General features: G+C 42.8%; 1 protein-coding gene across 2 annotated transcripts in view; it reads left to right on the top strand.

Moving 5' to 3' along the window:
- Positions 1 to 26,994, top strand: part of dennd4c (DENN/MADD domain containing 4C) — an 85,582-nt gene that overhangs the window by 4,125 nt on the left and 54,463 nt on the right. For both annotated transcript variants that reach the window (XM_080742195.1, XM_080742194.1), the window contains exon 2: positions 25,154 to 25,464. In XM_080742195.1, coding sequence (XP_080598321.1) covers positions 25,166 to 25,464 — 299 coding nt within the window. In that variant the 5' untranslated portion in view covers positions 25,154 to 25,165. The remainder of the gene's footprint in view (positions 1 to 25,153; positions 25,465 to 26,994) is intronic.

Below are 26,994 nucleotides of genomic sequence, written 5' to 3'. Positions count from 1 at the left end.
TCTGCTATATTTGGCAAAGAGAGGGGAAAAAATAATTGGGGATGTCCCGGCCCACAGGTTGAGAACCACTGCTCTAGCAGAATCTAGCAACACTGGTTCAGAGCCCTGGCTGGGAGGGGAGCACCCTGGTCAGCAGAGTACTGTATATAAGCGGAGTACTGTATATAATAGGGCTTGAGTGTTTGAGTGTGAGTCTCTCCATGTCTGTCTGGTTCATGACTAGGCCTGTCACAATTATTACATAATCGTCTAATCGCATTTATTTGACATAATCGCATTTATTTTGTCATAATCGTTTACATGTTGAAAAATGTTCATATATTTTCAAACATTTTCAAAAACAGTGGAAACCGACAATGTGTCATATCTGCATTAATCTTCTCAATTATTTGAGTGACAATTAATCGTCATGTAAAAATAATGTCATAATCGTGACAGCCCTATTCATGACTTTTCTGCATGATTAAAATAGTGCTGCGGATTGAAGGGGGATGGGAAACACCGTAGACCAGTCAGGTTGTCGGATATCTTGTGCCAGGGAGGGAGGGACACCCATGTAAGAGGAGAATTGTCAAAAGTTGCTGAATAAACAGTTCCCTCATTTTGCTGGGAAACCCATTGGAACCCCCTCAAGGACCCCTGGGGGCAGTGGCCCGGAACCCACTTTGAGGATCAGTGTAATAGAAAGAGAGAGAGAGAGAGAGAGAGAGAGAGAGGGAGAGATCAGGGATGACATGCAGTAAAAGGTCAGGAGCTGAAACTTGGGCCTATAATGTTACCAGAGTGTGGTATGTGCTACAACCCCTCCAAGGAGGCCGCCCAACACACTTGACCACTGTGCTTTACTTAACCCTGCCAAGGCCCAGCGTTGCTTTTTGGCAACGTTTTTTAAATCATTTTTTAAAAAATGTTATAATTAGTTTTCCTGTTCTTTTTTCACATTAACATCACCATTAAATCCTATTGTTTAGTATTACAATGCCATTGGCCACGATATTTGCATATAAATACCCCCCACAGAGAATGACATTCACAACTCCCAGAGAAGTTGAAATTCCAGCGTCTGGACGAACAACATCTCACTTTTTAACTGAAGCTATTCCTCACTTAAAACATAAGTAAAATGCCTGTAATATTGTTTTTCGTGATCATTAGAATGTCTAGAACACATGCATATGTTAATATAATATTGTGAAAAATATCCCCAAAATGCAAATTAGAGCATGATTTATGATTTATGGCTATAAAACCTTACAAAAATATTATTAATTTTTTAACATTACATTTTCCTGTGATTAGGACTCCTACAACACCATCTGATTTAAAAAAAAAAAAAATTTGGGCCAGTAGAAATTAATTCGGGCCTTGCAGGGTTAAATCATTTCAACCCTGCAACTGAAAACATATTGCTCATGTACTGTAGGTTGATCTATTAATCGAGAGGCATGTTTGATTAACCACTTAACCCTGTATTATTGCGACCGTAGGTCGCATTTACTATCAAAACCTGCACAAACTGTGAGTGAGTCCGTCAGTCTGTCTGTCTGTCACACCTCACACGTCACACTTTTTCCCTGCTTATATCTCCGCAACCGTTGCCCCGATCCATGCCAAATTTTGCACACACGTTCCTTGGCTGCCAAACTACAACCTCCAAGGACCCCCAGAGCTCCAGGGACCCCCAGGTCCCTGGGGGACCCCCAGATGTAAAAAATGACCAAATGCGCAAACATGACCAAATGACCACCCCAACGGGGCTGCTCACGGGGAATTCCCGGGGACCACCGACTCCTGGTGCTCCAGAACGGATGCAAAAGTGGTGGCGCCCCCAGTGGAGGACCCCCTACACTGCAGCTCACATAAAATGCCGTAACTCCGGCTAGGAGCGACCGGGACAGCCGGGGCCGGTACCTATTCGTCCGCCTTGCCGGCGCGGAGACCCCACCCCTCATTTCTCACATGGCCCTCTTCTAGCGCCACCATGAGGCCGATTCTTGCAAAACACATTTTTGGACACTGCTCCTACAATTTTCGCCCTAAAATCACGCAAATCGGTACACAGTATGTCTACACTCATCCCATCAACATGAATCTGTCCCATATAGCGCCACCTCCAGGCCGATTTTTAAAAACACATTTTTGGACACTGCTCCTACAGATTTTGCCCTAAAATCACGAAAATCACTACACAGTATGTCTACACTCATGTCATCAACATGGATCAGGAAGATTTTGGCAAAACACATTTTTGCCCTATTTGTGGAGATAAGTGACCTACGGTCGCTTATCTCCCGATTAGGGAGCCTTACTGGTACTTTCTATAATAAAATGGTTAATGGTAATCGAGGCAAACCTTGAAATAATCGTGATATTGATTTGAAGTCGTGGCCGCCGTTGTGGGGCTTGCAGACCGGCTATTTTCTGTTTCCACTATTCATCTCATGTGGTTAAGCAAGAGAAAAGTAAACTTGCTTTGTTTATGGGCCTATAGGAGACATTCTTCTCCAGTCAACGAAAATATCCCCAACATCCATTATCCTAGGGTAGAACATTTGCCAAAAAATAGCAGATCTAGATCTAGATCGGCAATTTTTGGGTAAAGAGATTTGGTGAAAAAAAGACTATCAAGTACGTATATTATAATAAAGAATCTTTTACCAATTATAGATGGTTTAAGAGGTACCAGATATGCAGCTTGGCAAATAAAAAGTGAATTTATCCCAGTGCGTGACGGAGGACGATATCACGATAAATTAAATTGTGAGTGTTTTTTATCGCTTATCGTCCCATCCCTAGGTGCAGCAATTAATAGAACTATTTTTTGATTATAAAAAAATAAATGATAATTTAGTATGCCAGTGGTTCTCAAACATTTTCTGTGCAAGGAGCCAAGGACCACCATAACTTTATTGGTCCATTTGGTTCCCTTTGTACACTCTCAGAGTTACAGAGCTGTTATGGTCAAACGCGTATCTCTGTTTCTGGTAATATTATCGTCCACCCATTTTCTATGTCCGTGGCAAAAATGTAGTAATTAATTAATTTTGACAAAAATGTCCACCACAAGCCAGCATGGCGATGAATGACCCCTGCCGTGGTGTTCCGCCAGGCCACGATGGGGAATCTGCATGTCTGCTGTGAACTGGTCTGGACTCTGGGCTAGTATAAAGCGAGGGCAGTGAGTTTGCTCTCTCTCTCTCTCTCTCCCCTCACTTCAGAGTGGAAAGAATGCTCCCTGTCTGTCCGGCCGTCACGCTTCAGGGAGGGAGCCGGTCTTGTGACGTCGCACTTGTAGCCTCAACCCTTCACTGTTAACGTGTCCTGCTGCTGCAGTCATTAAAAAATAGGAGGCAGATGTTGTTTAAATTGTTAAAAAATAACTTGACCATGTCTTGACCATAATCCGGCATAGATCTATGCTGCAAATTATTTTCGCACAACCCCCTCTCTCACTCTGTCTCTGTTCCGCCCTCTCTCAACACCATGGTTGTTTATCACAGTGGTTCTCAACCTGTGGGTCGGGGGTCCCCAAATTATTTTGAGGGGGTCCCCAGATGATTAACTTAATGTGCAACATCGTTTTCTCTCAACAGTAAACAGACCAGCATAAAGTGTATAGAGGGTATCTGCATGTCTAATGTGACAATTTAAGGACTTTCTATTACCTCTAAAACGAAAAAATTAAACATTGGACAAATTGTCAAATATTAGAGGCAGAAATTGTGAAAATGGCCGATCTACATGCTCACAACACCTCGCGTTGTGAGCATGTAGATCATCAAGCGCGTAACACGTAAGGTTGGGACCCATGGTTGGGAATTAAATCAACACAAAAAATAAATCTAGATTTCTGTTGAAAGTTTACTGTTTAATGGCAGGTAAAAACCACAGGGCTGAGAGAAATGAGGAGGGGGAAATATTTCACTCTCTGTCGTCAGTTTTTATTTGACAGCTATTTAGGATTCAGATCAGATGCCCAGGTTGTAGGATCAAATCCACCGTGTTTCAAATGGCTTAGTCAAGGGTCTACATGAATGAACGCAATTGGCCCGTGTTCGTGGGAGAGAAGCCAGGCGATGAGGGTAATAGTTGTCAGTGCACATACTCCTATGGGCTGGGACGCCACCTGTCTGTAGGGCAGGGGTTTTCAAAGTGGGTGACGGGGCACCCTGGGGTGCCGTGGCGGCAGTCCAGGGGTGCCGCGAGATATTTTGATATTTGGAATTTATTTGGACACTTGAAAAAATATTATTTAGTAACTTGAAGTACAAAGTTATTTTCAGTCAGTTCTAACTAAAATGGCTATTATCTCAACGCTTTCCTCGCAACATAATCACTAAAATATTGTCACTGTCGAGCCGAAACCTCATATCTCCAAGTTGATCAAATGTGTCTTTTGCCCTGCTTCATCATACAAGACCGTCGCACAAACTAGTGAAAACAGACGATCTACAACACAACGCCTCGCGATGCAAGGCGTTGTGTGCTTGTAGATCTGCTGTTTTCACTAGTTTAGTACATTTTATAGATGATATATACAAAACGAACGGTTTTGGACATACAAGGTATGCTATAATATGCTATAAATACAAGGTGCTGGGAGTGAAAATTATAATGTAGGGTGTCTCGGATTAAAAAAATATTTATGGGGTGCCCTGAGACAAAAAGGTTTGGGAACCCCTGGCTGCTGTAGGGAGTGTTGGGCAGGAGGAGTAGCAGGACAAAGGCTCGCTCTCTACGTCCTCCCGGTGGGGGCTCCTCACTGGTTGGTAGGTGAGTCGGTAGTACTAGGATACAACAGCAGTGACGACACAGAAACGTGTGTTGGAGAGGAATCAATTTGGCATAACGAATTGGGGGGAGAAAGCATTCAGTCAGCCTCTCACTTTTAGATGTTATCTCCTCATAACAAGTGCCTCAAGGAGCCGCAACTCACCAAGGCTCTTCTGAAGTGCAATGCAAAGAGGAGCAGACGGCATGGAAATGAGCCAGCCCTCCCTGCGCTTGGATTCATTTTGTGTGTGTGTGCGCGTGCGCACACTCCACGTGAACATGTGCTGTTTGCTTAGTTAAGTCGGTCTTGTGATGTGACATGTTGTGTATATCAGTATAGCACAGAATTACTTTCTGGCGATTATATTGTAGGCTAATTAAACAAGTTCTGAGATAGCCAAAGTGTTACTGTTGAGCGTTGATTGTCTGGCTTTATCCTCTTCCCATGTAAGAGAACGCTGTTAGTATCAGCTTATCTCACACCAAAGAAGTATTACGTGTGTGTGTGTGTGTGTGTGTGTGTGTGTGTGTGTGTGTGTGTGTGTGTGTGTGTGTGTGTGTGTGTGTGTGTGTGTGTGTGTGTGTGTGTGTGTGTGTGTGTGTGTGTGTGTGTGTGTGTGTGTGTGTGTGTGTGTGTGTGCGCATGTGCGCGTGTGTGGTCTTTGTCAGTGCACAAGAAAAGGTGTCATTTCGTTATTAATCATTATCATCTGACCCTCTCCTGCTTCCCCTTTGAAGAACACCATTAAAAAGAATAACAGATCCTGTTTTGTAGGCACACAGTTTGATCATTGGCTTTGACCGGTACAATTCAACCATGATAACAGCCTGTGTCCAGATTAAGGAAGCCGAATTTGGGCAGAAAGCCAAATAAATTCCTTTCACTGAAAAAAAAGAAAAGAAAAAAAAAAAAGTAAAAGTAACAAATGGCTTACTACAAAAGTAGTAAGCCATGCTGAGTCATGTGACCCAAAAGTCTAAATTAGCCTTCAGTGAATGCGTTTTCCCAAATTCTCAATTGACTTTGTCAACTGATGACTGACAGCCCCTAAAAACGGAAACAGAATCCGCTCATTGCCTCATTATTGAGCAGATGGCTTGACATACTGTGTCTTCGTCACGGTCAAACAGAAGAGCTAGCCTCATCTAATGTTTGCCAAATGTGTAGTAGAGACTAGTGGATCGGATTCTGTTGTAACTGTAAGCATACTGATTATGATAATGCAATACTACCAGGAAATGGCCTCTTGTTAAGGTACTGTAAATGGCTGATATGCCTCTGAATACAATACATACCAGTGCAATCAGGAGTGGGATTTTCAACATTGTGGTATCTCTCATTCTGCTAGTGCTGCATGTGCATCCTAAATGAAAATACTTGTTCTTTCATTCAAGCAGTGTTAACCCCGCCTACTTCTGGCTATGTATGTATGTATGTATGTATGGATGTATGGATGTATGGATGTATGGATGTATGGATGTATGTATGTATGGATGTATGGATGTATGTATGGATGTATGTATGGATGGATGGTATCTATATACTATGGATCTCCATGTATGGACATAACTGACGTCACAGACAGAGAACGGCCCATACAGCGAAATATGCACACGTGTCGTGTTTGATACCATGCAAAGTGAGCGTTTCGCACCGTGCAATTCTTTATTTTCCTCCCTCTTTCTTTTTCTCTGTCCTTTTTAATGATTTTCCATTTTCCATATTGTCAACTGAAAGATGATGTCACTAACAGGCTAGCACCAATGCCAAGAAGGGCAGTTTGATTTCCCGCAACAGCACACTGTTCAGATTAATTAGCAGAGCAAAGTTATTACTAGCCACATTTCGAAAACCCACCCAGTTTGAAAACCCAGCCACATGCACACACATGCACAAACACATAAGTGTGCATTTGCGTGTCTGTGCGCCACACACACACACACACACACACACACACACACACACACAGAGACACACACACACAGACACACACACACACAGCCCGCACCATATGAATCCAATCAGACAGCGTCTAACCTAGTTTTACCCCAGCCACTCAATCCCGTGTTCCACCTCAAAATGAGCGTCCTTGGTTTTCCTGTGGTTGTCGCCTTGTAAAAGGAGGTTTCACACTCAGAGCCACGTTGCCACCTCCACACTCGGCCTGGCCTGTGCCACCCGACACGCCACGCTGTGATGACAGGTGGCACAGGGGGTCACTTTGCCAGTCAAGGACCCTGATGGCCATGGTAGTGAAGAGGCTCTTGAACCAACATGCCTGACCGGTGTTTGAACTCCACAGCCGAAGCAAGGCAAGGTTCCGATAGCAGTAACCCACCCTTCTTTTTGTCTACAATGACTGCCTGGCTGCTACAACAGCCACGTTCACCATGCAGTTAAGTACCGGCTGAGCAGTGTTTCTGGAAGGAGCTAAGCTCCAACATCTGTCTTTGTCCAGAACACAAAGAGTGGCCTACGTCTTGGCTACATCATGGCACAAAGTGCTCAGAGTTTGTTGTACGCCAAGGGTCACATTGGCCAAGCTTTGCGGGACGTTTAATGAAATTAACTCTTAAAGAGCTAGGTGTGGCAAGTTTTTTTCTTTTTATCTTTAAAGAATAGATGAGGATAGTTATGCATGATGTATTGTTATAGATAGTTTGGATGCTACCTAACTGGCTGACAGACAGACACTCCATCACAGCAGAACATTTACTGCCCTCTTTTTTTTTTTCTTTTTTTTTTAATTTTTTTCAATTTTTTTAGTGGAACCGGTTTGCTCTTATCCATCATACCACTCATGACAGTAAATAGCTCTTTTAGTGTCCCTCGGCTACAAAGTATTACACATCTCTCAGCATTTGGCTTGGAGGCTTGCTCTCCATGCCGGTGGAGACCCACTCGGGTCGGGGTTAAGTGTCTTGCTCTTTCCATTCACTCCTATAAGTCCTTTCACCGACAGCGTAGGTCTGCAGTGCCTATTAAAGCAAAAATAGTGGCGTGTGTCTACAATTAAGACTAGAAGAGCGTGCCTGTCTCGTCTCTTATGCAATGTGAAATGCAGCGTGGGGATTTTGCATGCGTCATCTTCTGCAGAGTTAGTACCACTGAGACGGGTTCATTGAACAACACAGACAGCACTGTCACACACACACACACACACACACACACAACAGGCTCATTCTCACTTACTGTCTCGTTCTCCTGCCATCTCATTCCCTTTCGTTCAACACACACACACAGTCATACACACACACACGCTCCCCACGGGAGCCAGCATCCATCCAGGCTCTTTTGTGTGAAAGGGGATGAGATCACTGAGGTAGACTATGGGGGACGGAGTTGAGAGTGGCGTTCCACTCACCAGTCACCATTGACATTTGGATTTAGGAGACATTTATAGAATCGGGTCAAATATATTCAAAGACTTGCTCAAATTGTCATGATTTTTCAAAAATAGCAGATATACAAGCTCGCAGCGTCTGCTATTTTTCAATAATAATAATGGTTAAAGTAATAATGTTTAGAATTTCCCTGGACGCTCTTGTATAGTTAAACGGGGAGAAATCTTTCTCTCTCTCTCTCTCTCTCTCTCTCTCTGCCCACTCTGCCTAGCTCTCTGCGCTTTCTTTAGAATTGAATTTGGGATCTTTGGGAGACTTAGCGGGCCGGCCAGGTGACTGTTTATTAGTGTCAGATGAGGCATGGAGCGTGAATAAACAGCAGTTCTTGTGGCCCACGCCACGCCTGTGAGGATCAAGGACCTCCCGACTTGTATTTATGGCAGCTAAAGAGTTCTCTCCCTGCCCTAAGGTGTCCTTGGTCTGGCACAGACGGCCTTTGGACGGCATACAGGTTGAGACCAGCGCAGCAACACTGCCAAGAAAACAAGACTCAGCAGTGCTCAGGCCAAGGCCTGTCCCTTGTTTCATAGCTAAAGTGACCACAGATGAATATAGGGAAAAATATCGCTTAGGAGTGAGAAAGCGAAGGAATTATCTTTCCTGGTCAAATAGCCAGACTATTCTTCTCTGCAGGATCAAGTAGATGTTTACGTGATGATTACGTGGGCTTCATTAAAGGCCCAATCAGGGATATAGATGTAAACAAAATCAGTACCATGCAAATGTTAAACAGCTGTGATGAGACAATGTTGTTGTTCTCCAGTTGACTGACTCAGCTCCTCATTGAAGGGCCAGTAGTTTGGGGCTTTCATAGTTTTCTTTTGTTTGTAAACACTGGAGTAAAACTGACCTATATATTTTGGTATGTGCATGAGTAAGAAATATTTTCCTGACAGGCTCTTTAAAGTCAAATCAAGCCGTAAGCGTAGATGAATAAACACATTTCTTGGTCCTTCAGAATGGAAGGAGAGACTGCATCATCTGAGTACCTAACAAATTAGCACCATTGAAAGAGAGCCTGACAAGTCAAAACTCCAAAACCTTCCCGCTAGAGAGAGTCAGTGTTGCCAGATTATTTTAGAGAAATAGGCAACCAGGTCTAGGATGGAGCAGGAAAAAGAAGCGACTAGGGCACACGAGCACTTTAAACACACATACATCGCTCACAACGCATGGCAACATTTGCGAGCTTGTATAGATACATATGAATTTGGGGGTCCATGACATGAAAATAATCAAAATATTTGACAACCCCTGCTTTAGGGCCCGTTCACATTGAGCCGATCCCGGGGCCGAGGATCCCCGACCAGATTTCGGGAGGACACCCCGGGAAAATCGTTTGGTCGGCCCCGGAATCGGTCTTGGGCTTGAACAGTACCCCGACACGATCGGATTATGTTAATTAGCTTTTTTATGACCTCGGGACTCGTCGGGAGCACTCACGATAATATCAAAAAAGCTTGATATTTTCGGGTCATCGGGTAGGAATCCTTTACAATTATTGTCGTCTGAATGAGCTCACGGGATTGCTTCAGATTATATGAAGCCAGCTCCTCCCTTTTTAGGCTGCGCAGAGTGTAGGCTATTCTGTCACAGCCTACACTTTTATTATTATTATTAGCCTACTTACTTTTTACTTTAGCCTACTCTCTCCCTTGTTGTAATCACTTGTTCAAAAACGTTATAGCCTATAGCGTTCTTTCTTCTTTTTTCTTCTTCTGCGCAGTCATTTGGCAACAAGGCAGTGTCTTTTTTTTTGCTGCGCAGATTTGGCTAGGGCAGTGCTGTTCTATCCGTGTATTATAAGGGCTCTAAATTGACCTTGTGCAACTTGACAGACAGACACCCTATATATAATATCTTATTCATATAATGTAATACTCAAAGTCAGAGACATTCCATTGCATTCCATTGCATTCCCCAAGGACCGCCAGTCCTTGGGGAGTTCCAGGGGGTCCCCAGCTAAATGATATTGAGGAACCTAGGCCTGTCCCTATTCTATATGCTTGGATGTTGGTGGGACAGTAAAAAAAAAAAAGCGAGAGGTTAAACTTTTTTTTTTCTGCGACTGCACGCCCACAACGGCGAGGTTTGGACATTCATAATTGCTATTAGCTGATTAAGCTCATGTCTGTTTAATGTCTGGCTGGTTGCCGTTAAAATGCTGGTTGATGCTTTTTAGGAGTGGACACTGGTCATTCAATGATATTGGAGATGCGACACTCTCAGCCGTGTCTTGCTGGATGCGCATCACATCTCGCGTCTCGCTTGCCAAAAACATAACTGAATATATAATTATAATATCTATAAAGTGAGCAGCGGCCAGTGTGCGCACAGTAGCCTACCTAGAAGACTACCAACCTACCTTTGTTTTTATAATGTTTTGTCATGATGGCGCAGTTATCACTTGTGTGCAAAGGACGATGATACACGAAAGAAGAATGTAACACCAACTTCTACCAATTAATCCATTGCTGTGACAGACAGACAGGGTGAGACAGCCAACGTGCTTCCTTGTAGACTACATAATCCACTGGGTCCAGCTTGGTTCAGATCAATCATATCAACATAACAGTAATAACACCAACCAAAGTCAGAATAAAAAGAGTCCACGAATAGGCCTGCACACTCGCTCATAATGTCCTCCTCCTCCGGCTGCCAGCAGCGTCAGTTCTGCAAATGCTAAGGTATGGTAACATGGCTGTTGTCTTGCACGTGAAGGCATGCATGCAATACACTAGTCATGTTGCCAATACCTACTTTTTAGCAACAAGCACAAGCATGATGAATTCATTTTAAGAAGTACATTTTATTATTTTCTCCTGTAATCAAGGTACGTTATACCATACCCATGTGCGCCTCTGTAGTCTAATTTGCGCAGTGATGGAAAAAGTATACTCCCATTCTTTACTTAAGTAAAAGTATCAATACTGCATTATTAGCTACAAATATGGCACAGAGAGAGAGAGAGAGAGAGAGAGAGACTCTTTGTTATAGACTATAGCGAATATATTTGTTTAATTTCGCTGTTTTAATATTTAATTAGGTAATAAAATGGATTTTGGAGCATAGCGAGTCAGAACACCGCAGCTGCAGGACTTCTGCGCTAATTGGGTCGTTGGCTCGTTGACTTTGCTGGCATGTAGGCCTAATTGATTATTTTGGAGAAAGATTCCCTTTAGTATAAATAATAGTCCTTTTGGTTACCATTTGGTCTCCATCATTAAGCTGGGGATCACCTGGAACACCCTCATTGTCAAAACATTAAACAAATGGCAATTAAACTGACGTGAAGAGAGAGAGAGAAAAACACTCTTGATTTTATCCCTCTTGAGGGGGCGGAATCTTCATCTAGTCACGTCTCTCATGGCACCACCCCCCCGAGATCGTGGGTGGCTAGAATCGCGAGACGTCGGTCTCATTTGTAATGGTCTGAGATATTTCACTTGGCACAGCGGGATATACCGGGCCCGGTCGCAAGACAGAGGATCGCTGTCGTTTGAAATGAACACCGATAAACCCCGGGCACGAGATCTGATCTGACCCAACATCGGCCTCTCATCTGTGAGGCCCTTTAAATAAGAAAAAAAGGGGAAAAATGCAAGCCCAAAATAAGAAGCTACACAAGCCCAAAAACATGGCAACCCGCAACTACCAATATTTACAAGCAACTTTATAGAAAAATTCACTTATAATAAATAGACCTGGCAACACCCGTCCAGAATATGTCTGCACTGTAGCCTCACGCTAACCCCCTCCCCCCCCCAACCTGTGCTCATTACCACGGTGACCGTACTCCCCGAGTGGCGTCCAAACAAAGGGCACGTGACACCTGATCGTATGGTGGCTCAGCCAGCAACACAGGAACAGGTTTTAGAAAAGGGAAGGGAGGGGGTGGAAGGGGGGGCAGTACACGACCTGTAACCGGCTGGGGGTTCAGGTTACAATGTGAGACTCGCTACAATGGAAATTTAATGGAGACGTTTTGTCCTCCGCCCTGAGCCTGGAAGCCGTCCGTAGAAGATGTCCGACACACTTGTGCCTGATACCGACACAGCTTTTAAGCGCTATTATTCCCACCGGGCACGATAAATATATCGTAGCCTGTATTTCTTTTGTCGGTGTGTGAACACTGCCATTCACTTGAAATGTTAAAACTATACTGTTATAGTTATAGTGCTCAGCTGTCAATGGCCCTTTTACTCATGTGCTATTCAGTATTCACCAGTTCCCCTGAATGCTGCCCTGCGCTGCATGCTGTTACACGTCAAGGACGAGAAAGCCAAAATCCTATAATGCCGTGTTCACTCCTATTGCTGACTGTCAGGTGGAAACCTAGTATGTCAAACTCGTTACTTTTCAGGAAAAAGGAGGAAAAAAACAGAACCAATTTGTACTACAGATGAATCCAATGCAGTTATTATTTAGTCACAGGCTCTTGTTATTAATACTTTTCATTGGGATTCGTAAACCCCACAGACAGCACCACTTTCACTTTCATCAAAAAGGGATCTCTGATAATGGAATCAAAGAAGGGGACCCGCACACTGTAGAGAACTTGCAAAAAAGAAAATTGCTTTCTTCTTTTTTGCTGCTGCTTCTTTTTTGCAAGTTCTCTACAGTGTCCCCTTCATTGATTCCATTATCAGAGATCCCTTTTTGGTATATGCGTTCTTGTCCTACGCACCTGGCAACCAGCTTTTGAGATGTGCATCAGCCTTTTCTTAAACTTTCACTGTCATAAAAAAAAAGCAAAACTAGCCGATCTACGATCGCAGTCTCTTGTGACACTTTGTATTTTGTTTTTGTCAATGAATGCCCCACCTTGTCATACGACAACAAAGTTGAAACATGGAGATACAAGGTTTCTACCCGACAGTGACGCTATACAGTACAACGTCCCCGTAGCTTTTAGTGTAATCCCCTTACCCTACTCCACTGCCATTTATGGCTGTCATCATGTTTTATTTGCTTGACAGAGACATTAAAGTGGACTTTAAAACGTCTCGTCCTCCATGCCTCTGTTTACAATCGTGTCTAAATATAAAGCAAGCGCCGGTCCGCAGGTTTTTGTTCTGTAAGTTCCTGTGAGCCAGTCGCTGCGTTACTGTAGGATGAAGGGCTTAATATAATAATGCGTGTACCGTGTAGATCAATTTCCTCGCAGAAATATCACCACTGCTGGCAGCACCCTGGGTATTGTTTGGAACTCGGTTGCCATGGCAGCGCCAATGTTTGCCTATCATGCACGGTTCACAAAGAGATGTTTGTATGGCGGAGGGGGGTGGTGGGGTGGGGGGGGCACGGGTGTTCACAAATGGTTCCTGTCGTGAGTATGCGCTCACTGTTGTGCGTATTCTTAAAGGCATAGCGTCGGTCAGTATGCGTGCGCTCATCTGTGTTCACTTGTGTGCCTTGTGTATGTGTGCATGCACTGACTTTCAGATTTGTTTCAACTTAAGTGCTAGGCAGGTAGCTAGCTTACTTTCTTGTCCCGTCAGAATGTCAAGTGCTTGAGTCAGTTGTTAAGGTAACTGAATGATGCAGTCGGAAGCTGCTATCACAAGTCAACTTAAAGGACAACTCCGCCCTAAATCACTTCTAGGTTCATTTTCCTACTTATTTTTTTTTTACTGCATCAAAAATAATCAAACCTTGGCCAAAACATTGGCCAAATTGTCAAACAATATAAGAAAGAGGCCTATTTTTTTGGTTTGCAGCGCGCCACGGAAAGATCTTGAAAGTGTGAGAACTGCACTGCTTTGTCTTAATGGGTTAAGTGGTTAATAAAGGATGTTGGCAGCACCAATTCACCTGCCCTTTTAACCAAATCTTCTTCCTGACAACAACAACAACACTGTGCAGCTACCACACATTGAAGCACTGGTGTGGTGTGTGAGTGGAAGAACTGGATCACATAGCTAGCATATTCATGACACACACACTAGCATTTGTGACACAACTTGGAAGTGTTTCACTACTGACTATACTCGTATGACACAACTGCCAGAGCTTTCTTGTGAATGAAATGCATCATTATAAAGGAAAGACATTGGAATAAATTCAAATTAATTGTTCTGTCAGTGGTTTCCTGTCGTGAAATTATCCTCTGTCATGCACTGGGATCAATTAACCTTTTAATTTGCCGAACTGCATATCCGGTAACATTTAAACCCTCTTTATTACACGGCTTGGTTGAATGCTTGATTCTGATTGGTCAAACGCTGAAATCAGCGGTGAATTATTTCTTTATAATGACCGCTCCGCTCTATAACGGACCGATGCCTAACCAACGGCTCAGAGCACCTGCTGCACTGTGTGAATGTTATGCCGTATCCAACATGACAGACATGTAAACAAACACACAGTGTCATTAACAACTAAACGTTGCTCTCAAGAATGTTTAAAACAATATTTTAAGCGAGAAATAGACGATGCAGTAACAGAAATGTGATTCTATTTGACCAACACTTATTTGTTTTCCATTAGAAACAAGCCATTAGAAACAAGCCAGAAGGAAATGACAACAATGACGTCATTTTCTCTACCACTCGATTCCAGCCGGCAGATTCTTAGCACTCGGTGGCAAACTCACACCGGAAGTAGGATGAAATTAATGAATGATGATGAATCTGCCGGGCACTGATTGCAGGGTAGAGAAAATAACGTTGGTGTCATTTCCTTCCTTCCGTCTTGTTTCTAGGTTTTCCAAGGTGACCGTGTTGCGCTGGGGGGATGCCCAGCGCAACACTTGTGGAATACTTTCACTACTGAGATTACATTGAATCCAACCCTTCATGTCTTGCATCATGTCTCCTCTCTCTCTGCCCTAGCTCTCTGCACTTTTTTGCGACCGTCCGGTCGCAGTTACTATCAAAACCTCCACCGGCTGTCTGTCTGTCACACGTCACACTTTTGCCCTACTCATATCTCCGCCACCGTTGCCCCCGATCCATGCCAAACTTTGCACACACACTCCTTGGCTGCCAAACCACAATCTCACCCCTCATTTCTCACATGGCCCTCTTCTAGTGCCGCCATGAGGCCGATTCTTGCAAAACACATTTTTGGACACTGCTCCTACAGATTTTGCCCTAAAATCACGCAAAGCGGTACACAGTATCTCTAAAGTCATGTCATCAACATGGATCTGTCCCATGCATATTCCCTCCTGATTGGCTACTATTGCCTTCTAAAGTTTTTTTTTTAAACAATATGTTTATTCTTTTTTTTACAGACATACAAAACAACATAATACAAGACAATAAAAGATCACATACAGACAAAACAGGCAAAAAAAAAATACAACAACACACAAAAAGAACAACCAAAAAACTTGACACTAACACGACACATAAGAATACTAAATAATTCTGATACAAAGAGCACATATACTATTTACACCCAGAGTCCCACGCCACAGGGCCGGACAAACGACCGCAGAGGGAATGCAGCTACCCCACACCTGGTTCCTCCATTAAGTACGAGAGATCATTGCCCTTGACAAACTGGATAAAATTCCCCCAACCAAGTGCTAAGACTTTTAATTGAAATTCTTCATCTCTTATTGAAAGAGTGTGTGTCACCCTTCCTTCATGCAGGATGTCAGCAGTTTCATGGCAACGGCAGCGGTCACGATGACCTGTCGCTGGCCTTCCTTAAGTTACAAGCACTTTCTAAGAGCTGATGGCTCAAAACAAGCTGCCTGTTGGACACAGGGGTTCGCTCTGATGTGGCCTTTTTTCCACTGTTTAGGTATTATCCCTAATTCCTAATACCAGGAACGCATTATTACTTTAACCGTTATTTTATGCTTTTAACGGTGCCGCGCTGCGAGCTTATAGATCTGCTATTTTTGAAAAATCGTGAAAATGAATTGTGCAAGTCTTTGAATATTTTGACCCGATTCTATAACCTTCTTCTAAATCAGTGGTTGTCAAGGACCCCCAAAATTGTTTTTAAAATTGTATTGGCCGTGGACCCCCATCTCAAAGTAGGCCTATGTACTGATTTGGTGGTATATGACCAGTGAGCATTAAAATCCAACATGTTTGTGTGATATGCATAGTTAGTCTACTGGCCATTTAATATCTTGCACTTTTTACCCTGGTCACTGTGAGGTTTTGTGAACCATGTTTGTCTCTAGTCTCTCATTTCTGATGTATATTTGTGTACAATATCAAAGCTTACCTGTAACTACAAGTCATACAGGGTGGCATGCTAGTCAACACACAATTATTGTGCCAAATCAAACATTGTGGAGATCCCAAACCATATATGGTATGGTAAAGGGTGAGTGTGAATGAAAAGTGTCTGTTAAGCAGACAGTAACATCATGGCAGTAAGTGGTGATGCTTATGTAAGAGACGTTAGTTATATGAATAAACAATGAAAAAATAAAAGAATCTTCCAAAAACAATGTTAGTGTAAGAGATTTGACTGACTGGAAAAAGCTCTTGTGTGCGTACTGGTGGGGAGAGAGGAAAACGTGTGTGCAACGCTGGTTGAGGTTGGAGCACATAATGAATGGGTCAAGAGAGAGAGAGAGAGAGAGAGAGATAAAGAGAGTGAGTGAGTGACGGTGAGACTGCCTACAACCGAGACAAAACTGTTCAATGAAAACTGTTTATGAAGAGCAATGTTGGCACAGCTAATACTGTAGATTAGCTGAATAAATATACAGTATTTATTTTGTTAAACAAAACTGCAATGCAAATTATACAAGTAGCATAACTCCTTTCCTTGTGGACACTGCAGACGGAGAGATCTGTGACGGCGCAAGATAATTAAATTAAACTTAAATTGGCCGGGCGGTCTGCCAACCTGCAGATGTATATTTATTGTCTGCGTTCTTCCCAGACCTATTTTATCATGCCCAAATATAGAGACGCTTCGTGCAAGCACTAAGTACTGTGTTGTACTCAACCTTCATCTAATATTCATTTACAATAGATGTGAATGTGTATCTCGATCAATCAGTCAATCAATGAATCTGTGTTTATAGACATAGTAATGTCTAATGTGTAATTCAAAGTGCTTCATATATCGTGTACTGTATGAACAGCATTGCATAGTAGAGCAATGGCTAGAAGGATATTGCCGGTCCTTGATTCCTTGTTTCAGTTAGGTTTGTACAAGGGCCGACTGGGAAAACCAATCATCCTGGAACATCCTGGCCCCCCATATCTGTCCAAAGTGACATAAAGATAGTGACATAAAACTGTATTAATATTTACTCTTGTCTGCTAAAGTCAAACTATGTTTCTCTTCCTCTATCAGTGTCTGGTGCACACGTGTGTCATAGGAACGTGGGGAATGTTGTCACGATGTTGGTGTTAATCAAACGAACAGCGCCACGCATCGTAGGTCTCTCTGTCGCTCAGTCTATCTCTCTGAGTCCGGCACACATGCATGCATGGCATGAGCATGTGTCATAGTGGCGAGAAGGGATATATTGTGGTCAAGGGTACCCACACTGCTTCTCTGTGTCTGTCTGATGTCGTTTCTCTCTTGCTCTCTCTCTCTCTCTACGAGTGTGCGTGAGTGGGACAGAGGATGTCATAGCATGCAGTCTTGCAATCTTTATAAACCAGTGGCACCAGCACTACTACTCCCGCAACAATGTTGGACTAGCTAAGGAGAATCGCTTGAAAATAGATTTTAAATTGTATGTGTACAGTACATTTGTAGGAGTTGAGTGACTTATTGGGAAATAAGGATCAACTGTCCGAATATAACGAAATTGCTTTCCAATATGTTCCAATACATATTGAGACACATTTAGAAAATAATGACAAGACCTCTACCCAAATTGTATCTGTGATACATATGTTTTAATTATCCAAATACTTGCAAGTATTGGGTGGGTGGTACCTTTTTTATGGAATAGACAAGGCGATGGCATAATAGTGGTTTAATACGCAGTCTTGGGCAACACATTTAATGGTGTGGTTTGTCATTAAGCAAACAACAGCATCTAGAAACAGCTGCACTTCACTCAGCACTGGACCAGACTCCGGGAGGTTTTGACCACTGAGTTGTAACCGTGGATACAGAGCAGCAAGTCTCTTCACTCGGAGCAATAAGTAACGCTTTGGTTTGTGTAGATTTCCATTGTACATCTCTCTGTCGCAGGCACAGCAAGCATTGGGTGTTGAAAGAGTTCCCTAGGACAAACAACATTCTTTGCTGACTTGCAATAATGCACATCTGGAATCATTTTTGACTTGTTGGTAGAACTTAATTTACAACAAGGAATAAAAAAGGTTTATGTCAATATTGAGCAAATTAAAAGAGTAAATGAGTATACAACAAGAAATAAAAAAGGTTTATGTTTAGGTCAATATTGAGCAAATTAAAAGAGTAAATTAGTAAATGTACAAAGTGAAAAAAAGGTTTACCAGGAAAAGGTTACAGTTGTTTTTCTCTACTGTCGTTGAAGTCATGAGTCAAATGATTCTTCCACCCCCCCCCCCCCCCCCCCCCCCCCCCAACTGTACTGTAGTTGAAGTCATGAGTCAGAAGACTCTGTCCCACTCTTTTTTTCCCCCTCACTGACTTGACCTAAAATCAAGCGGATCCTAAGAACTGAGTGCGGTGAGTTTTCTTTCATGTGCCCTTCTCCACGTGTGACCAGCGGACTCCACAGGAGCCCCAGCCGGTTAATGTTTTACCACTGCAAGCCACAGTCGCTGGACATCTTCAAAGTAACCTGGAAGTGTGTGACTCAGTATACTCACTCAGTATACCACCCAGGCCTCATTGTTCCAGGCGCTTTCTTTTTCTTTTGTCTTTGTTTATGGAATGCCGCAGTCATTCATTCAAAATGCTTGGACCATGACATCAAACTGCATTGTTTTTTTCTGCTCAGAGCTAAAGCTATTATGTAAGCCTGTGATGGCAGTACAACTGACACTCAATACCTTTTATTTGTAAAGAGTTGGCTGCTTCCAGACCATTATTATTGTTATTGCAAAGCTGTTAAAGAATAGCATAGATTTCAAGGATTTATCCATCTCTCTATTACTGTCTCATGAGAGTACTATATTGTCAATCATTGGGGATAAAAAAAAAAACTATTGATAGCTAGAGTAAAAAGTTTGAACCATGAGCATGAGAGATGTACAGACTGCAGATTTCCAAGCTCACAACTCTTCGCTTCACGCAGCTTTATGAGCTTGTAGATCGGCTATTTTCACTACTTTTTAAACATTCGCTTTCTAATTTATGGAATTTCATAGTTTTTATTCATTCATGTTCAAGTTACGCAGAAAAATCATTGCATTTGAAATAATAATATTGATTAAAAACAAAATGTAGGCAACCAAAAACCGACCCAGTGTTTGGGAACCAATGGACTAGAGCAGTGTTTCTCAAATGGAGGTACGTGTACCCCCAGGGGTACGCAGAGGTACTACGGGGGTACTTGAAAGAACATGGTTCATTATGTTTAATATATGTTTAAAACATTGACCAATGTATGTGAAAACGTGCTGCTCTGTAAAGCTTTAAACCAAATTAAGTACGAATTTTACTGTTACTGAATAGAAAACAGGGTACTTACTTTTATTTTCAAAATATTTACATAAAAACTGGACTTTTGATGTCAGCATTTTCTAGTCAAAATGTTGTTGTCGATTAACTCATCTGCTGCCATTTAACAATACCTTCGTACTCCCACCTGCCATAAGTCTCCATAGACTTCCATGTAATTCATAGTGCACGGATCATGCACACCCATGCCTAGATCATGCACCACGTGTGTCCACATTGCTCACAGCTTTCAAACAAAAAAATCCGAATGGAAATCCGTTCAGGCATTCATGAGATAACAGCCATTATGTTTTCCTAAAATGTAAACAAAGATGGCTGCCATGCTTGAAAGATGGGGTTGCTATGGGGGTTAAACATGCGATTTCGCGATTGCTATCATGCCTACAACATTTTTTGGGGTCAAAATTAAAAAAAAAAAAAAAAAAATGATTTTTTTTTTTTTTTTTTTTTTTTTTTTTTGGGATTTACGGGCTTGGCAGGGAGGTACAATGGGATTTTTACGGGATTTTCGGGCTTGGCAGCAAATGAGTTAAAAGGGGTACAGTATTTTCTGGACTATAAGGCGCACCTGACTATAAGGCGCACTGTCAATGAATGGTCTATTTTCAAACTGTTTTCATATATAAGGCGCACCTGACTATAAGGCGCACATAATAGACGCTACCGTTGCGTTATGCATCCAACAGATGGAGCTGTGCTAAAGGGAATGTCAATGTCAATGAATGATATAAGGCGCACTGGACTATAAGGCGCACTGTAGTTTTTTGAGAAAATTAAAGGCTTTTAAGTGCGCCTTATAGTCCAGAAAATACGGGTACTTGGATTTCCGCTATCAGGAAAAGGGGGCACTGAAGCCCAAAAAGTTTGAGAACCACTGGACTAGAGGAATATTCTTCTGACTTATAGCTTCTTGTTCCTCCCTTACCTTCCACAACCCAGGCCAACGGATGTCCTGTGCTGCAGTGCACTGTAGCCAGTACACTACACACACACACACACACACACACACACACACACACACACACACACACACACACACGCACACACACAAAAACGCTTTAAAAAATGTGTGGCACGTCATACTTTCTAATTACACAGCGTTTTCATTTTTCTCCTCCATATATAGCAAATGATGATTACTCTCTGGAAGTTTCTCTTACCTTCCTAAAAAAAGAAACTGTTGGACAGAAGTCTTCGTTTTCCTTTTTTAAATTGTAGTTATTATTATTCTGCATAGGGCCCCAGCATAGTTACTTTAGCAATAGCTCTTGTTTGGAGGTTCTGGTGTGTCGTCTGTGTGGCAGACTTCAGAGGAAGCAGTTCTTTTTTTCTGGGGGGGAAGGGGGGGGGGGGGGCTTTTATGCCTTTATTGATAGGATAGTAGACTGACAGGAAATGCGTGGAGAGATTGGGGAGTGACACGCGGCAAAGGTCGCCCGGATCGGGAATCGAACCGGCGACCCCGCCAGGCATCCAAACTAAGGCCAGCGGGCGCCCGGAAGCAGCCTAGTTCAGTGGCCGTCTGAGACAATACAGTACAGTGGACCCCTTACAGTTCACTCAGCAACTCTTATTTTTGAGCTTTTCATTTCATTATTTCCTCTCTATATTGCTGCAAACGTTTGGGGTTCAAACCTTTTCAGGCTGTGACCTGAAAAGGTTTTAACTGGGGGGGGACCCCCACTCTGAGGAGAGGAATTACATTTTGTATAACATGGTTCTATGAGGCGTTGTGAGCATGTAGATCTGCTATTTTCACAATTTCTTCCTCTAATATTTGACAGTTTGACCACTGTATAATTTGTCATTTTAGATGTAATTAAAAGTCCTTAAAATTGTCCCGTTGCTGATACCCTCGGTATACACTTAAACCCTTTGTTGGTTTGTTTACTGTTGAATGAGAAAACAATGTTTACTGTTGAGTGAGAAAAATGTGGTGACCCCCCCTGGGGGTCCCGACCCACAGGTTGAGAACCACTGCTCTAGCCAACTGGCGGGCCACATGTTGCCCCCACCTTCACTTCATGCAGCCACAGGTTAACATCTGAATACTGATAGATTTCAGCTGTTACGATTCCAAACATGCAAACATAACCCGCTTTTATTAATTCAGTCTATATTAGCTTAATGACTAGTACTAGTCATTTGTATGCCTAATGTAAGTTCATAAAGTTAACATAAGAACATATAAATGCATTTGAAGTTAAATACAAAGTTTTACTTTTCAGGATTCCAATAAAAAAATAGCAGATGTGCGACGCGTTTTGAGCTTGTAGATTGGCTACTTTTGACTGTATATGCATTGTGGCCCTCTGGAGTGTGTGTGAAAGTATAGTTGGCCCTCTCCATCATCAAAGTTGCCCAACCCTGGGCCTGCTCTAGACCAGTGTTTCCCAAATCTTCTTTGGACTGATCTGAATTGGCTCTGTGTACTTGGACACTACAAGCTTGATCTACAAGATTGCAACGTGTCACATTTGTGACCCGTTGTGGGCTTGTAGATCGGCTATTTTTGCACCCCCAGAATAAGAATACTGGTGTTCAAAGTGGTTAATGGTCACATCGGCTCCGTATCCAAAACTGTCCTCTTTCTCGTAGAGGGCTCTGAACTTGAACGCCTTTCACTCGATTTAGATTCCATCAAATGTCTTTCCTGAATGTTGACACCATATTTTATCACTCCCTGTACTTTCATGAAGCGATGCTTGGACAAGCAATACATTGTTTGTTAATCGTGTGTGCTCTTTTAAAAATGTATATTTTTAAAATGTATTTCTTTTAAAATCATACACACAAGAATACTTCTCCCCACTTGTATGGAAAAGGCTTTTTTTGGAGCATGGTTCCAGTCAACTCAATAGAAAGTTGGGATTCACTTCTTATTATTCCCTTATTATTATTCTTTTAATAATAAAATATCTCATGGGTTTTCTGAGCATAAAGATTTGAAGGCTCTTTTTTTTCTGAACACAATACCAGATTACAGAGCAAAACTGAAAAGCCTATAAATGAATCTTGGATAATATAAAGCTGTGTTGAAATCCTTAAAATCCGATGTCTTCATTCCAGTTCTAACGGTTCAAAGGGGTTTAATTTTCCTCCTGCTGCAGCTGACTCACCAGTCACCACTGGAAAAAGTGAACTTCCTGTGTGGGACCTCAGAGCTCTTTGAAGTGGGGGCGGGGGGTATGGATGTTTGCCTTCTTCTTTCTTCTTACACATCCATATCCCCCCCCGTGTGTCGCTTTTGACGTGTCCTCCAACAGCCCAATGCTTGTCTTGGACTGCAGGACGTGTTGTCTTTGTGCTGTGCTACACCGGGTATGAGTGATGGGCATCCACTTTCAAAGACATCCCACAATGCCCACATGTCACGCTCATAATGTGCAACTTCATGTCTTTGCAGGCTTTTTTGGCCACTGTAGGTTGCTATTTAGTTGCGACCGAAGGTCGCAGTTTAGTATGGGAAACGGGCGGCACATGCTGACTCCGTCTGGCCGTCGGGAAGTGTATGTACACTTTTTCACGGTCAATGGGTTTGTCGCTCTGATGACATGCTCTGACATCACTGTGATGTCAGGGGAATCACTAACATAATGGGTTTGCCACTCTGACATCACGCTCTGGCTTCACTGTGATGGCACACTAACATAATCCCTTTTATGCCCATATATGGAGTTCCCTGATGTTATCAATATTAAGCCCATATCTAACAGGAGTTATGGGCTTAATAATCTAACAGAAATAATCTAACAGAAAAATCTAACAGAAATATGGCAGAATCCATATATGGCCAAGACAGCACATATCTGAGTGGCTGGTTCTACAGACAGGGATGTCCATTGTCCATGTATGGGCATAAAAGGGTATGATGTCAGATGTCATATACATCGTAGGACTTTCACATAATGAATAACTGAGTAATCATGTTTGGGCTCTCACATCATATCTCCATATGGATCTCCATATATGGGTACCAGCCTACCAGGGGTCTCCATATATGGGTAACTGGTCCGATATCACTGGCCAGATGGCCTAGAGAAGACATGGCGCTTGTCGCCCTGAGGCGTCTTACTAGTATGAAAACCTGCAGATCGTGTCCGTCCGTCATGCCTCATTAAAGGTTAATGAGGTGTCACATGTCAGCATGACATGAAGCGTGATGCCTTATGTCACGCTGACGCGTGATCTGATGTGATGTCTTGATGACAGATCCATGGATGGATTTCCTTCAATCACCCCCCCCATCAAATCGAACCCAGGTCTACTTTAGAATTCGCTTAAACTGGCAGGCATAAGAAGACAAAATTGATTTATTTGTAATTCTTTCATGCAAAAGCAAATGAGTGCAATTATTGAGTACTGAAGCCAACCCTAAATTGATGGCAGTTACTAGAAAGATAGTACTTTACTGAGTCATCGCCTTCCTTTCTCCAAGTCTTTCAAGTTGGCACATTTTACAAGTGTGCAAACCGTTTCCTCCTGCGCCAGTCCTCAGTGTTTCAAAAGGGAAATGAGAATAGAAGCCTAACGTTGATTGATGCACTGAAACTCAAAACTTGAATCCATCAGCTTCAGTGTATACATGTATAATGTTTCTAATTAGGTACATGTTTCTCGAATTCCCCCTTTTAAGTCCCCCTTGCTGGGACATATTTTAAATGTAATCTAGAGGTTTTGTATTGTAACTTTTACCCCTCATGGAAAGAAAGGCATTACATGGAATTTCCTACTTAACGGGAGTGCTTTTCTTTTCTTTCTTTTTTTTAAGTCTTGATTTATGCTCACAATGACATTTTCATGCATTCCTCAAGGCTCGGCTGTTTTGCCGCTCATCTCCTTAGCCACCAGAAGCCTTAACTCTCAGTGTGTGTCTTCATTTGGAATGGTGTGGCTCTATACAATGACAAAAGTGCTTGCCTGTGTACAAATCCTCGTTCCCTTGTCGAGACCCCCCTAGTCATTCATTCCTTAGTTTATTTGCTTCTCGGTGGCGTAACCGTCTTTAAGAACGCGCTTACTGCACTGCACACAATTATCATTAGGCATTCTGTGCGTGTGTGTGTTGTTTGCATGTTTGGTCCAGCCCAGGGCTGAGAAAGTGGGAACTATCGCAGTGGTTGCACTTTTTATCACCGTGCCAGTGTTCTCGTTGGCGTGGCCATGGCCCCAGTATCCTCCCAGCGTTAAGTCTGATACTGTGTGATACAGACCTACACTACATGTATGGACAGGAAGTGTGCAGCAGTTGCAAGGAAGGAAAGGCTAGATTTCCAGCTAGACAAACCATACCAAATGTTTGCTTGTAATAACGGAAGGTAGGCTGAACCCTTTCTTCCGACAGGCTTCTATAACATGAACATTGTTTCCGTGCCCGATTAGTCTTACCTTACCTTAACCTTCCCCTGTTTTCCCCACGCAGGCACGCCCAGCCATGATCGAGGACAAGGGTCACCGGGTGACCGACTACTTTGTGGTGGCCGGGCTGACGGACAAGTCCACGCCCCTGGAGCAGGACCTGTCGGAGACCAAGTCCAGCGGTCCCAAGGGCCCCATCACCGACCTGGCCGTCATCAACAAGTCGGCGGGCGAGACGGTCCCCGAGGGCTTCACCTGCATCGAGAGCACCTACAGTGGCCAGCAGGCCAACCTCAACCATGGCAGCCTCAAGAGCCCCGAGCTCTTCCTGTGCTACAAGAGGGGCCGGGGGAAGGCCCCGCTCATCGACATTGGGTGAGTCGGGCTATCTATCGCTTGACGGTAGGATGAGTCAGTGGTTCTCAAACTTTGAAATGTGAAGGTCTCTCCCATTAACTTTGACAGCGTACAAATGGAACCAAATGGACCCTTTAGGATTCATTTGGTTCCATTTGTAGTTACAGAATTGTAAGGGTCAGTTCAGAGTTCAGACCCCGATCAAAGAACCTAGACTAGAGAGTCCCTGGCCTGAAATGAGAACCACTGGGATAAGTGATATTGATTTGTTTAAGTAAGTGTTAAATGGCTCTATATTCTCATAGCACTTGTTAATAAACAGAAAATGCATTTTCAGCCTTGGTTGGGATACCAATTTCCGAGCTGATGAATATGAACTCTCTCCTGATTGGCTGAAATTGGCACCCCACCTGAAAAATTTATTTTCTTTTTAGTGAAGAGCTGGAGAGACGGGGAGACCCCTGTTACTGAACACAAACTCCATATAGCAATGATAACTATCACAATATAGAGCTTTAACCTTGAAAAAAATTTGACCCAAAACAAATATCACTTACCTTACCTTTAATTTAAGCTCCGTGGCGCGACAATGTTGTGGACCAAAATTAGCCCATCTATTGGCTCAAAGCCAGTGAGCTTATAGATCGGCTATTAGTATTTTCTGTCTGCAATACCATCCATCGTATAACAAAGTAGAACACAGGCTTATCTGTCTGTTTTCAGTTGTATGTGCACGTGTGTGCATTCTGTGAAAGGCTTTGGGTCGGAGCTGGGAGTTGTGTCATCCATAGACGGCTGCTGGCGTCGCTATTGATTACTTTTGTGATGATGCAACCCTGGCGTCTGCCGGGAACTCCTTGGGTGGCACGGAAGCTGAAATCCCAGCAAGGTTTTTTTTTTGTGATGCTTGACATGCAACCATGTTTTACATGTAAAAGTATCAATACTGCAATGCATATCGTCGTTGTCGGGTGGAAACCTCGTATGTCCAAAACCGTTTGTTTTGTATTTATCATTTTTAAAATGATTTAAACTAGTGAAAACAGACGATCTACAAGCACACAACGCCTCGCACCGCGAGGCGTTGTGTGCTTGTAGATCTGCTGTTTTCACTACTTTTGTGCGACGGCCTTGTATGATGAAGCGGGGCTTTACTTAAAACGTACACATTTGAAACTTGGAGATACGAGGTTTCCACTGGACAACGACGATATGTTACTTACAAGTAGAAGTTCCGTATTCCGTAAGAACTTGAGTAAAAGTACAAAAGTAACGGCAGCAACATATTCTTGCCAAAAGTAAAGTACTCATTGTGCAGAATCCTATCTCACAAGTTTAAAATGTATAAGAAATCTTTAGAAAATAGCCGTTCTACAAGCTCATAATGCGTTGCATAGCGAGCTTGTAGATGTAGATCTTCTATTTTTGAAATGTATACAGTATCCGGCTGAAGTGGTTGGTGTGTTTTGTAAAAATCTAAATCATATGATTTTAGTGGAGTAAAAGTTTTTTTTTCCTCTAAGATGTAGTGGGGTAAAAGTATTGAAA

This window comes from Nannobrachium achirus (assembly GCF_963921795.1).
Source record: "Nannobrachium achirus genome assembly, chromosome: 14".
Lineage (NCBI taxonomy): Eukaryota > Metazoa > Chordata > Actinopteri > Myctophiformes > Myctophidae > Nannobrachium > Nannobrachium achirus.
Note: the sequence above shows the minus strand (reverse complement) of the source record. Positions and strands in the feature narration are given on the sequence as shown.